This window comes from Spermophilus citellus, assembly GCF_964194105.1.
Source record: "Spermophilus citellus genome assembly, chromosome: 4".
Lineage (NCBI taxonomy): Eukaryota > Metazoa > Chordata > Mammalia > Rodentia > Sciuridae > Spermophilus > Spermophilus citellus.
This window is the reverse complement of record NC_138185.1, coordinates 158926263-158939031: the sequence shown is the minus strand read 5'-3', so window position 1 is coordinate 158939031 and position 12769 is coordinate 158926263. Positions and strand designations below refer to the sequence as shown.

At 39.6% G+C, this 12769-nt stretch overlaps 1 protein-coding gene across 4 annotated transcripts in view; it reads left to right on the top strand.

Annotated features, from left to right (window-relative positions):
- The first annotated feature begins 8495 nt into the window (after nt 1–8495).
- Nucleotides 8496–12769, top strand: part of PPP2R5E (protein phosphatase 2 regulatory subunit B'epsilon) — a 157160-nt gene continuing 152886 nt past the window's right edge. The window contains exons 1-3 of one of the 4 annotated variants that reach the window (XM_081289855.1): nt 8496–8631; nt 8969–9095; nt 10889–11049. In XM_081289855.1, the coding sequence (XP_081145981.1) occupies nt 9067–9095; nt 10889–11049 (190 nt within the window). In that variant the 5' untranslated portion in view covers nt 8496–8631; nt 8969–9066. Of the gene's footprint in view, nt 8632–8968; nt 9096–10885; nt 11050–12769 lie in introns of all 4 variants that reach the window. The other 3 variants (XM_081289854.1, XM_081289856.1, XM_081289857.1) reach the window with 3 other exon arrangements.

Genomic DNA, 12769 nt, shown 5'->3' with positions numbered 1-12769 from the left:
AATGTCCTGAGCATCTTGAGGATAATGATTTCTCTTGAACATTTACTACAGTTTGCCTGTGAAGCCAGTGGGTTTTTAGCTAATGATAACTTTTTTTCTTTTCCTTAGGGGTCAGGACAGCTGAGATTTTATGTTTTCAATGAGGCTCATCCAATGCTTGTTTTTCAAAGATACTTTTCCATAAATACTTTGTTCTAGTTGCCAACTGGTTTGTTAACTGGGTCACCAACCTCCCCATTCTGAGAATATAAGCTTTCTTGACTTAGAAATACCATCAAACAGAACATTTTCGAGTACTGGAGATGACTACTGCCTCTATCTTTAAACCCAAATTCTCTAGAAAATCTTCTGTTCATTAAGAGGGAGGTTGGTTTGGATCCATTCTGCAACCTAACTCTACCAGTAAAAAGTGTTTCTCATCAAAGACAGAGTGGAGATTCTTTGTGTTTTGGGAGAGACTTAAGTATCAAGGAAATGTGCTGGAAAGGCTTCATGTTTTCTATATATTCTACACAGCACCATATATAAGTTTTTTTTTTTTTTTTTGGTACCAGGGATTGAACTCAGGGGCACTTAATCATTGAACCACATCTCCAGCCCCAGCACTATATATAAACCATATTATATTGTTTTGAGACTTTCTAGGGGTGGATGGGGTGCAGGGGAGGAAAGGAATTTCACTGCCTGACTTCTAGTTTTAACTCCAACTCAAGATTTTCTACTAGATGTATGACCTTGAAAAAGAATCATAGGCTTCCTGTATCTTTGTTTCAAGATCTGTAAAGTGAGATAATGTTTCTGTCAATGTGTTATTTTGAAGTTTAAACAATATCAAACATATAAAGTACTCGCCAAAGTTCCTGGCTCATAGTTTCCAACAAATGGGAGCTCATGGTGGTGATGGGAAGATGGCATTCATTGTTTCTACTTTCTTTAAGTTATGACCTCATAGAAGATATTTAACCTGTGTATTTTAGTAGTCTTTCCTTCTGTAAGATGGAAATAATAATATTCAATTGGGGCTGGGGTTGTGGCTCTAATTTAAATCTGAACACTTGCCTCGCATGTTCGAGACCCTGGGTTCGATCCTTAGCACCACATAAAAATAAATAAGTGAAATATAGGTATTGTGTCAAAAAAATAATATTCAATTACTTGGACCCATCATTAGCAAAGAGACAGGGGTTACTTGATATTGTATGAAGAGGTCTGGCTCTTGGAAGTGTTTGAATTGTGATTCTACTAGTTACTAGTTATCTGATATTGGGCAACCTCCCTGATTCTCAAAGATGAAAATAATATGTGCCAGCAGAGTTAAGGCTCAAATTAAATAGTACATATGAAAGTGCACTGCATTGCTATGCAGATGTTTGCAGTTTTAATTACCAGTACCATGTAAGATCATATACATTGATCTTAAATGTTTATTTTGTTTTAGTAACAGTGTGCTCGGGTTTAAGTTTGTACCCTCTTTTTGTTGTCTTGCTGTTTTAGAACACTTTAGTTATGATTTACATGTTCATAGATTTTTACCCAATTTTATCACCTTAAAAGCAACGTTCTTTCTCTATACAAGATAGATAAGGGGGCTGGGGTTGTGGCTCAGCAGTAGAGCACTCGCCTAGCTGGTGCAAGGCCCTGGGTTCGATCCTCAGCACCACATAAAAAAATAAATAAAATAAAGATATTGTGGCTAACTACAACTAAAAAATAAATATTAAGAAAAAGAACACTAGCTGTAACTTTCAATTAGATTGAATTATAGAAAATATGACCTTAGTGTTTCAAAAGACAAAGTAAAAATAACTTATTCAAAGGCAGTTTGCTAAAGAATAGTGATTTTCACATTTGGTAGGTCTCTACACTGTTCCTTTCTTATATATCTGTGTTCTAGACGGACTTATACAACACAACTCTTCAAGTGTAATTCTTAAGAATATCTACTTTAAATCTGAACTTTTAAAAAAAAGTCACATGAATAAATTAAACTTGATGAGTTACATCAGGAAACAATTCCTGGCAGGGTCACTTTAAATGTTTCCCTTTCATGCATAGGATTAGATTTATTTATTTTAAATTTCTGGTACCAAGAATTTAACCCAGGGGCGCTTTACCACTGAGCCATATCTACAGCCCTTTTTATTTTTATTTTTTATTTTTGAGACAGGGTCCTGCTGAATTGCTTAGGGCCTCCCTAAATTGCTAAGGCTGACCTTGAACTTGCAATCCTGCTGCCTCAGCCTCCAAGTCACTGTAATTATAGGTGTGGGCTCTTATGCTCAGCAACATTAGATTTAATCTAAATACTTCATTTAGTTCAACTTGTAGAAAACCCCAAGTTCCAGACTTAAAGTAAATTGAAGCATGGAGCAGTTAAGTGACTTGCCTGGGCATTATTATTCAGAATTCTTTGGGTGTAAGTTATAGAACTCCTACTCCACAGTGGATTAAACAAAAAAGGGGAAAAATTTGGTGAGGAGGCTTATATATGGGAAATGAGTTTCATGAATAGCTGAATCCAGCAGTTCCAATAATTGCTAGAACTTGGTGTTTGCTCAAGTTTCTTCCAAGGGTTGGCTTCCTACAGGATGTAGCTTTACCACTTTATAGTCACAAGTAGTTCCAACTTACATGATTTCTCTTTCTCTTTCTTTCCTTCCTTCCTTTCTATATTTCTTTCTTTTCTCCTTCCTTCCTTCCTTTCCTTCCTTCCTTCTCAGCAATTGAACCACTGAGCCATATCATTAAGTTGCTTAAGGCCTTACTAAGTTGCTGGGGCTGATTTTGAATTTGGGATCTTCCTGCCTCAGCCTCCCAAATTGTTGGGATTATAGGCATGCACCACCCCACCTAGCTCCAATTTACATCATTTCTATAGGGGTAAGAAAGCATAAAGAAAAATTTCTAGATGGATAAAGATCATTAAAAATAATAAAATGAAAGATTGTAATAGCAAGTAATAACTAGTAATTTTGAGGAGTTAACATTTGCTAGGCACTAGAGTAAATATATAACTTTACTTAAATCTGATGACTATCCTGTGAATTAGGAAATGTTAGTTTGCTTATTTACAGGTGAGGAAACCAAGCTTGGGAGGAGTGAATACTTTGCCCTAGCTCCTGTCAGAGCTGGATAATCTCTGATCTCAGTCTGTTTTTTCAGCATGTAAACAGTAAATCTTCAGGAAGGTCCAGTTGATTCCTTTGACTCATGTACTCATTTCTCTGGGGGGAAGGAAGAGGGAAGCCTTGTGACCAAGAGTTACTCCAGGATCACATGAAGAATGAGAGAGTGTGGTCCCCAAAGGGAAAAGGGGTGTGTGGGAAGCATATGATCATCACACTAATGATGGCTAGACCATCATTGAAGGCAGGGTTAGGATAGAAACTAGAGCTTCAGTCCTAGGGCAGTTATAGAAGTTATGGTGGGGAAGAAAAATAGGTGAGTTTAGAAAAAAAAAACTAGTTTGAGTCTCTTAAGGAATATAAATTAGAAATGAAGATATAGCTCTGAAATGATGTTAAGTCAACTATTTCTTTTTTACTTTCAGAAGTATATATGAGTATTGTAAAATGAACCCCCTGCTATTGCTAATGAATGCTCCTACATATATTCTATCATTTAGTGAGGAAGTGGATCGAAAGGCATGTCTCTGGTTTCCTTGCTCCTTATTTTCTTCATGCTATAGGAGATATGCCAGAATAAAATTTTGAGGGGAGGGGGAAGAAAGCTTAAGGAAAATTTTCAAGATGGATAAAGAGTATTAAAAATAAGCAAATGGATGATTGTGGCAACAACTAATTATTGAGCAGTTGACATATACTAGGCATTGAAGTAAATGTATAACATTATTTAAATCTGATAACCATCCTATCAGTTAGGAACTGTTAATTTGCTTATTTTTTAAAATATTTTTTTAATTGTAGATGGACACAATACTTTTATTTTATTTTTATGTGGTGCTGAGGATCGAACCCAGTGCCCTCCACATAAGAGGTGAGCACTCTACCACTGAGCTACAACCCCAGTCCTAATTTACTTATTTATAGGCGAGGAAACCAAGATTGGGAGGAGTGAATAATTTGCTCTAGCTCCTGTCAGAGCTGGATAACCTCTGATCTGAGAGTCTGTGTTCTTCTCATAATGCTTATAATTAGGCCATTTAATTGTGTAAATTGACTATTTTACAAGCAAAAGTATTGTTTCTGGCACATCATTTTATCCTGCATGAAATAAAGTACTGTTGAAGTTGTTTTTCTCTTCTTGTTCCCATTCCCCCAACTTTCCTTCACTCTTAGTGATAGAAGACTGCTCTCCCTGCCTTGACCCTAGTGGGTGACATGGGTCCTCTCCTGAAAACAATTCAAAGGTCCTCTGATAGTCATTTCTGAATTGCAGCTCAAATTGCTAAGTAGAGAACTGGAGTACCTAAGCATTTTAAATCTCAAGCAATAATTATGAACATTAATCATAGAAAGCTATGAAAAAGCTACAACCTTGAAGTACATCCAAAAATGTAACTGTAATATTTAAATTGTGACCCAAGAAATTCGCTGCTGAAGGTATTTCCTAGTGGGTAGATGTGGCTCAAAGAAACAAGATACCAATATTCCTTTTTTACACTAGTTGTGTATATATTTCTTTTTCTTTTTTTTCCCCCCAAAGAAAGCAGCTATTGTCTCAGCTTTTTCACTATTTTTACAACAACCAGCCTCATGTACTCCTACCTTCCACACAGCCAATTTGGGCTTCTCTAACTCTGAAGATGGTATCTCATTGATAATTGGTTTGATGCTACTTCTGTTTATTACCTTAGCCCTTCCTTAGTTCACCAGTCAGCCATCGTTTGATTGTCTATGTCTTCTAATCACATGGCCAGCTGGCCAGTAGATTAATAAGCTCAGCTTTCATATCTGGGAAGTGAATATTTTCATTTTATAACAACAAACTGTGTTTTGTCAATAATGTTCTCCCAAATGGTTATAAAATATTTCTTTTCATATAATCTAGAATACGGGTCACCAAACTTTTTTTTTCAAAACTTTTTAATCATGCTTTCCTGTCAGTATATTTTTTGTGGGTATATTCTTCTAAGTATATGTATATTTGGTCATAAAGTACACATATGGTACCATCATATAGCTTATAATAGTCATAGTTATATTTAGGATGCCGTTGTTAATGATAGTAGATGTAAATTCACATTTCAAATAGTCTTTTTGATGATTTTGTTATTATTTAGCCAAAATTTGGTTGGATTTATTAGATTGTCATTTTAACTTTGAAATGTGGCTGTCAAAAATTTGATGCTAAGCCAGGGTGATGGTGCACACTTGAAATCTCAGCAGCCTAGGAAGCTGAGTCAGGAGGACTCAGCGAGTGATAAGCAATTCAGTGAGACCCTGTCTCTAAATAAAAATACAAAATAGTGCTGGGATGTAGCTCAGTGGTTGAGTACCCGAGTTGAATTCCTGGTACTGAGCAGCCTGCCAAATGATACTAAAAGCCTCAGTTCTATAATTTACTTGTTATACATTGTGGTTTCCTTGCAGAAGACACTTGTAATGTCATTTGTCTGTTTTGAGGGTTTAATTAGATTAAACCTAGATAATCTAATCATTAAATACACTTAATTTAACCCAGAAAACTGCAGTAAGTCACAACAGGTTGATGGGGGTTGACTAGATTGGATCACCACTGTCAGCCTCTGGGAATGAGTACCTCTCTCTTTTTCCATCTCTTATGCTGCTCTTGCCAAGGGACCATTTCATGGACCAAGAAAAGAGCTGTTTGTTCTGTATATATTAGGTGAGCTTAATGCTATTTTTTTAAAGAGCAAAATTAAGCATAAGTAGATTCCCTCTTTTTTTTTTTTTTTTTTTTGTTCTCCCGTCCCAAATGGATTGCTTGGCACTATCCTTGGAGTATACACACCCCTAGGATGCATGGACTCCCTTAAGAAATTATTGGTTCAGAAAACAAATTAAAACATAGGTAAGGATGTTTCTATTAAAAAACAAACAAAACCCAAACCCCAAAACCCTGCTCATTTCAGTTGCTCAGCCATTTTATAGAAATGAAATGACTTTGAAATGAATTGTCTTTATAGAGATCCATAATTTGCAAGCAAAACCCTCACTCTACAAAATGTGAAATGTTCTAAGCAACAGCTGTGAGCATTTCAAACATGCACTACTTTTTAACGGTTCAACTGTTGCCAAGGGAAATTGAATTGGCTTCAAAATCTTTCTTGGTTTTAATTCTACACTTACCCTCAATCAGAGATTGAGGAAATAGGTTCTGCTTGGCTGAGTTACTGAACTTTCATGAAGACTGAGGTATGGAAATATAAGTTTCTTGAAGGTGCAAACAGGCTGGTGGTATTCTATACTTCATCTGGCCTACTGGTAACCATAACTATTGGAGCAAAAATGGGCATAAGTTTATACAGTGGCCAATCATCTGGAGACAGTAGGGGGAGCCGGTTTCCATGTAAGACTCACCTTTTGGCATTTCCCATTTCAGTTTAAAGCAGGAATATATTTATCTTTCATGACACAAAAATCATTTTTTCACCCGTCATTTTTTGGAGCAGGCATATAAATTTGCAACAATTGAGTGTTAGATCGACAAGAGAAACACAAATGTGTTTTTTTTTTTTTTTTTGGAGGGGGCTGTCATTTGTATATATGGTTCAAAGAACTTTATAATATAATTCCATTCCCTAAGTGTATAGAAAACATGATATAATACTGAAGGGGAAAATTATGCTACAGAACAACACGGTAACATAAAAGGAAGAAAATTCCAGAAGGGAGTACACCAAAATGCTTACAGTGGTTATCTTTGAGTTGAGGAATTGTGGATGTTTATTTTTTTATCTGCCCTTCCCCCACTGTCCGAGTTTTAAACAATTGGCGGCTTGATGTTTGTAGTTCGCATTTAGGATTTCTTTCTTTTTTTGCCTCAAAAAATGTATGTAGCATGCCTTCAAACAGATGGACAATCCCAGAATATTGTCTGGAAATGCACCATTTTGGCCTAGGGTTCACCAGAGATGCAAGCACATTTGTAAATATTTTATCACGTGTTCTGGATAGAGGTGAAGTCTTCTTGGTTAAACTGTTAGGAACTCCACTTGCCAATTAAAAGCTCCTACAGTTTGCAGTTGGGTCTTCCCGACGCTGAAGCAGCCAGCTGGCCAATGAGGTGAGCCTGGTGACGGTGTTCCCTTCTGCCTTAACTGAACCCTGGCCACCACGGAGACTTGCAAGGAGCTTCAGGGAGCCCATATTCAAAACAGACATTTAGGGAAAGATGAGGTGAGAGAAATTAAAGCGTTACCCAACCCTCGGTCGGGCCCTGGGGGTTTAAATTCCCGTGTCAGGCTCAGGCCTCTTTCTACAAGGTTCTGTGGAGAGAGGCGGCTGGGGTTTTTCCCAGCGGGCTTCAAGGGACCCATTTATACTAGCAGTGGCACGCTAGCGCGGGCGGGGCACGTCACTGCTTTCTACGCGGCGTGTGGTTGAGTCTTGAATGGGACTAGTCGAGCCCGGAGGGGACACGCTAGCCACCGAACAGGGCGGACTCTGGGCCCAGGGTCTCGCCCACCCCGGCCCTCGGAATCCTCCGGTTGAAGAGGATAGCAGTCCAAAGGCTCCCATTGCACGGAGCCTCTCTTGCTGATGTGCCAGTCGCACACCTCCCGGAATTACGGAGCTTCTCCCAGCCAAAGTGACGGCCCCCTACTTTCTTCCCTTCAGCCCACCCAGCCGCTTAGCGGAAGCTGCGGCCGCACGGCCCGAGCTCGCGGCTGCATCCGGGTCCCTCACGCCTCGGCCCAATCCCCGGCCTCTTCTCTTCCCACCCTCCTGTTTCTCCGCCTCCCCCCGCCGCCAGTCCCTGATCAGGTCTCAGCCGAACATGCTGCCTGGGGAGTGAAGGCAGACGACGGCCAATGAGGTCTCGCTTCCCGTTTGAAGTCTCCAGTGGGCGGGCGTCGGAGGCGGGTGCTGCTGGCTAGGAGGTTCGGTTGAGCGTGTGCCATGGACCCAGCCGCCCGGTGATATTGACAATAGGAGAGAGAGAAAGGGGCATTGACTGGGACCCACCGCGGGTAGCGAACGGCGGCTCTGGCAGCGGCTGCTCCTGCTTCAGCGGCTCCTCCTCCTCCTCCTCCCGACTCCTCTGCCTGCTGCCGCTGCAGATCCAGTCTTCCTCCTTCCCTTCCCCCCCTCCCCACGTCGCCGCCGCCGCCGCTGGGTCCGGGGCTACGAGCTGAGGCGCCGCCCGCCGGGAATGTGAGCGAGGAGCCACCGGCGGAGCCGCAACGGGGTCGGTGCGGATTTGATGGGACGGGCCCGCGGGGGAGGATCGTGAGGCCGCCGCCGCCGCCGCTGCCGCCGGAGCGCTGAGGTTCGGGTCCGGCCCCGAGGCCTAGAAGCGCCGCCACCGCGGAACCGGAGGGACGCCGCACCGGACAGCCGTCGCCCCGGGCTCCCCGCAGCTGCCCGGACCTCCCTCCCCCTGCATCTCCCGGTTCCACCGCTCGCCCCCTCCGCGGCCCCTTCGCCCTTCTCCCGCCCCTCGAAACCACAAATCATCTTTGGATTCTTCCCCAGAAGCTTCAAGGTAACTTCGTCCCTCCAACACCGCGGCTTGCCCGCTTCCGTTCCTCCTCTCGGTTTTCTTGGGGAACCTGCAGGGCACTGGACTTGAGAAGGCCTGGCCCAGGCAGGCGAGGGGTGCGGTGGGGTGGGGTGCGGGAGAGGGAGCGCCGGTCCCACTTGTCTGATTTACCTGTAGATGTTTCTGAGGCTACCTCTTTCACTCTTCCTCCCTCACCCCTTTTTCTCCACCTTTTGAGATTGGAGGCGTTTTCTTGTTCCCCTTTATCCACTGGCGGGGTTGGTGAAAAAGGGGGGTTTGGTGTAGTGAGGGGGATTCTGTAGCAGCGTGTCTTTTCCAGGGCTTGGGGTGTAAGTGAGCATCCCTACAGCTAACCCCCGCACCCCCTCGCGGGATTATCCTGAGCCTTGGAACTGCCCCGCGCCCGCTGCTGAGAGGATGATAAAGCTTCAGGCGCCCTGGCTTAGGTGAAACCTGTTTCCCTGGGCTTTGCACGGACCCGCTGTTCCCTTACATTCAATTCTGCTTGGCTTTTTAGGGTTGATATCCTGACGTTTGTACTGGGTTGCAGGCCTAACTGGCAAATGATTAAAAAAAAAAAAAAAAAAGCTACCTTCAGATCGTCCTTAGAGATGGGAGAAGACTAAAGAAGAGATAGAGTGATGGAGGAACAGCATTTAACAGAAGTCTTGTGTTATGGTTAGAATGAAATCTAAATAATTCACTTGCAAAATTGGAAAATCCGCCCTTAAATTTACAACATACAAATGTGATGTGTCGCTTTTTGCTGATGCAGTCATTTTATTTTAAAGTGAGCATACATTTTCTATACTATTCATAGTTTACAGTTCCATTTTGAATGTCACATTATGTTTAAGGATAAGTTAGGTACATTTAAAAACATTTCCGAACTAAAGACTATCAAGGAAGTCTTCAAATTTCAATACCTTGACCTCATAGGTGTTCCCCCCCCCCCCCATGCTTTTATTTTTACTTTGCCAGAATGCAGGTAATCCAGGTAACTTTTTAGTCTTGCACATTCAGGAAGAAACTCCCATACTCATATGTAGAAGTTAAAAAAAAGTCTTATGCATTGGAATGACAGATGAGTAATTACATATCAGTATTTCCCCTGTATGCTTTATTTCTGTCCAAGTCTGCCATTAATCTTGCATGGAGCCTCAGTGCCATGGAGATGATGGCATCTGTTTAACTTTGTGAATGAAATTGAGTGTAATGCTTGTTACTTTTAGGAAATAGCCTTCAATAGCCTTTATTTTAATTATTTGAGAGGGTTAAAAAAGTAAAAGAACTACTCAGTTCCATCAGTTTGATGGAATGAAATTGATATTTGAACTTCAAAGTCTAAACCTCAAGGGAACTCAACTTGGTTTTCTAAGAAGATTGTGAAGTTATGTTTTCAGTTCACCTTGGTGTGTGGTTTCTAGTGGTTTTGATCCTTATGCTTTAATAACTTAAGATGGATTCATTCAAAAAAAGACTTCTTTAAAATGATTTTAATTATGCCTTTTGTGTGTTTAAAGAAATATAGTCTGTCCTCATTTGCAGTGTAGTGGTTTATCATAGCAAACACTGCACATTGTATTAAAAGTCATGCTTAGTTTCAGTAATTGTAAATGCACGTTGCTGTGATACATTGGTGTAAATTCTTGAAGTACAGTAAGGGTTTCAGCCCCAGAGTCTATTCATAATATTAAAAATGTTAGGAAAATATATCTGTGGGGATTTTTCAGCTGCAGAATAACTCCAAAATTACTTCAAGAATCAGATGAAGAGCTTTCTTTGAGTGAAGTAGTAAAAGCATTTGGGTTATGATATTGTTTACATGATAGTAATCTTTTTTCATCAAATTCTTATGTTTTCTCATCTTCCTAAGACTTTCTTTAATTAATTAATTTACTTTTTTTTTTTTTAAATGGTACTAGGGTTTAAACCCAGAGATACTTTACCACTGAGCTATACCAACCCTTTTTATTTTTTATTTTGAGACAGGATTTTGCTAAGTTGCTTGGGGCCCTGCTGAGTTGCTGAGGCTTACCTTGAACTTGTGATCTTCCTGCCTTAGTTTTACTAGTTGCTGGGATTATAGGCTTGCCTCACCATGTCTGGCTTATTTACTTACTTTAGCACACATTCTTATTTTCATGATTATTATATGTGAGAATTTTAGAATTTGTGTAACTCACATGTATGCTTCCACCTTGGGAATATGTTTATGATACCTCTTTCTCTTCAGTAGGGATATGTCCTCAGCACCAACTACTCCTCCATCAGTGGATAAAGTAGACGGATTTTCTCGGAAGTCCGTCAGAAAAGCCAGACAGAAGAGGTCACAAAGTTCCTCACAGTTTAGGTCTCAAGGCAAGCCTATTGAATTAACACCTCTGCCGCTGCTAAAAGGTAAGGCTTGTGACCAGGTGATTCTTTTTCAGTGAATCTTTTGTATCTATATAATTTCCTTTTTTTGTACAGTTTCATATCTGTTAAAATTCTGTGTTGCAAGTTGAAAGGATAGGTGGCTTCAGATATATCAAAGTTACCTGTGGTTTAAGTATAAAATAGGTATAAAGTATACCTATTTTCCTTTTTAAAGAGCTCAATTCAATCTAAATCGCTGTGGACAAATGAAAAGAAACTTATGCGGAGACTCTCACACTAAGTTAAAAAACTAAATGGCAGAGTCTGGGTCTGTGGTTTTTTTTTTTTTTTCTTTTGCTAACATTTAGGTGGATACGCTATATACAATGACAACTAAAAACTGTTCTGTCTTAGGAAGTAAAGGAGATGATAATTTATATGAAATGGTTTTGAAAAAAATCTATTTTTAAAAGCCAAATTTATAATTGAGTAATACATTTTTGTTTTCCGAGAGTAAAAATAGACAAAGTATATGATGATCATACTTGCCTAATAGTTTTTTTTGGAGTCCATTAAGAACTGTTATTTTTCTAAATTAGACCTTTGAACTTTTGTTTTAGTATATGGATACTGTTTGTCGCTTTAAATTTTCATCTATTTGCCTCATGTTTATGAATAGACGTTACTTGAAATGATTAGAACAATGGCTGTTATAATGTGGAAACTCTTAGAATCTACCTTTGAAGATGGAATTTTGTCTGCTGAATACTTGAGTAGGGAGGAAGGGAACATGAAAAACACAATGGACTTGGTAGTTCAGAGGAAATCAGACAATTACTAGTTAATTAATGCACATTTGTTTTCAGATGGTATTATAAGAAAAACTGGAATGTGACTGGAAAGAATCCTTACTGTTTAGGATATTTCAAACTTCTGTTTTTATATTTGTAGTCAGTGGAAACTAAATAAATACTAATATTGTAAAGACTATTTATCTATCATTTAGAAGGCTTTTGCCTATAAAGATTTTGGTGACCAGAATGACAATAGTTTGTATGAGGTTTCAGAAGGAAAATTATGGAAAAATTCTGGGATAAAACCACCGTGTTGGGGCTGGGGTTGTGGCTCAGTGGCAGAGCACTCACCTAACATGTGCAAGCCCTGGGTTCAATTCTTAGCACCACATAAAAATAAATAAAATAAAGATATTGTGTCCAACTACAACTAAAAAATAAATATTAAAAAAACCACCCATGTTTGAAATTCACAGTTGGGAGACACATTGCATTCTATAGTAACATTGAATCTGAAGTAGACATGTAATAGCTGTGGTCATCTAGATCTGGTGAAGGTTTATTTTTCGGAAGCCTAGATTAAACTTAGGAGGAGAAGTAATTTTAAAACTTAATTATTATATTAATTTCTCAGGGCTCATGGTAAACTTGTAATTTAGAATGTAACTGACCACTTATAGCCAAGGTGTTGGTTTTATGGGAAGTGAAAGAGACATGCATGAGAAAAACTTGGACATGTATTAATACTCTGTTATCCCTTTTTTTTTTTTAATTATGTAAAATATAATCTTAAAATGTACTATTTTAACCATTTTTAAGTTTGCAGTTCAGTGGCATTGACTATACTAATCTTGTTGTGTAACCATTACCACCATCCATTTTCAGAACCATTTCATCTTCCCCAACTGAAACTCTTTTACCCAGTAAACACTAAATTGTTTTCCCCTAACTCCTAACTCTTGGCAACC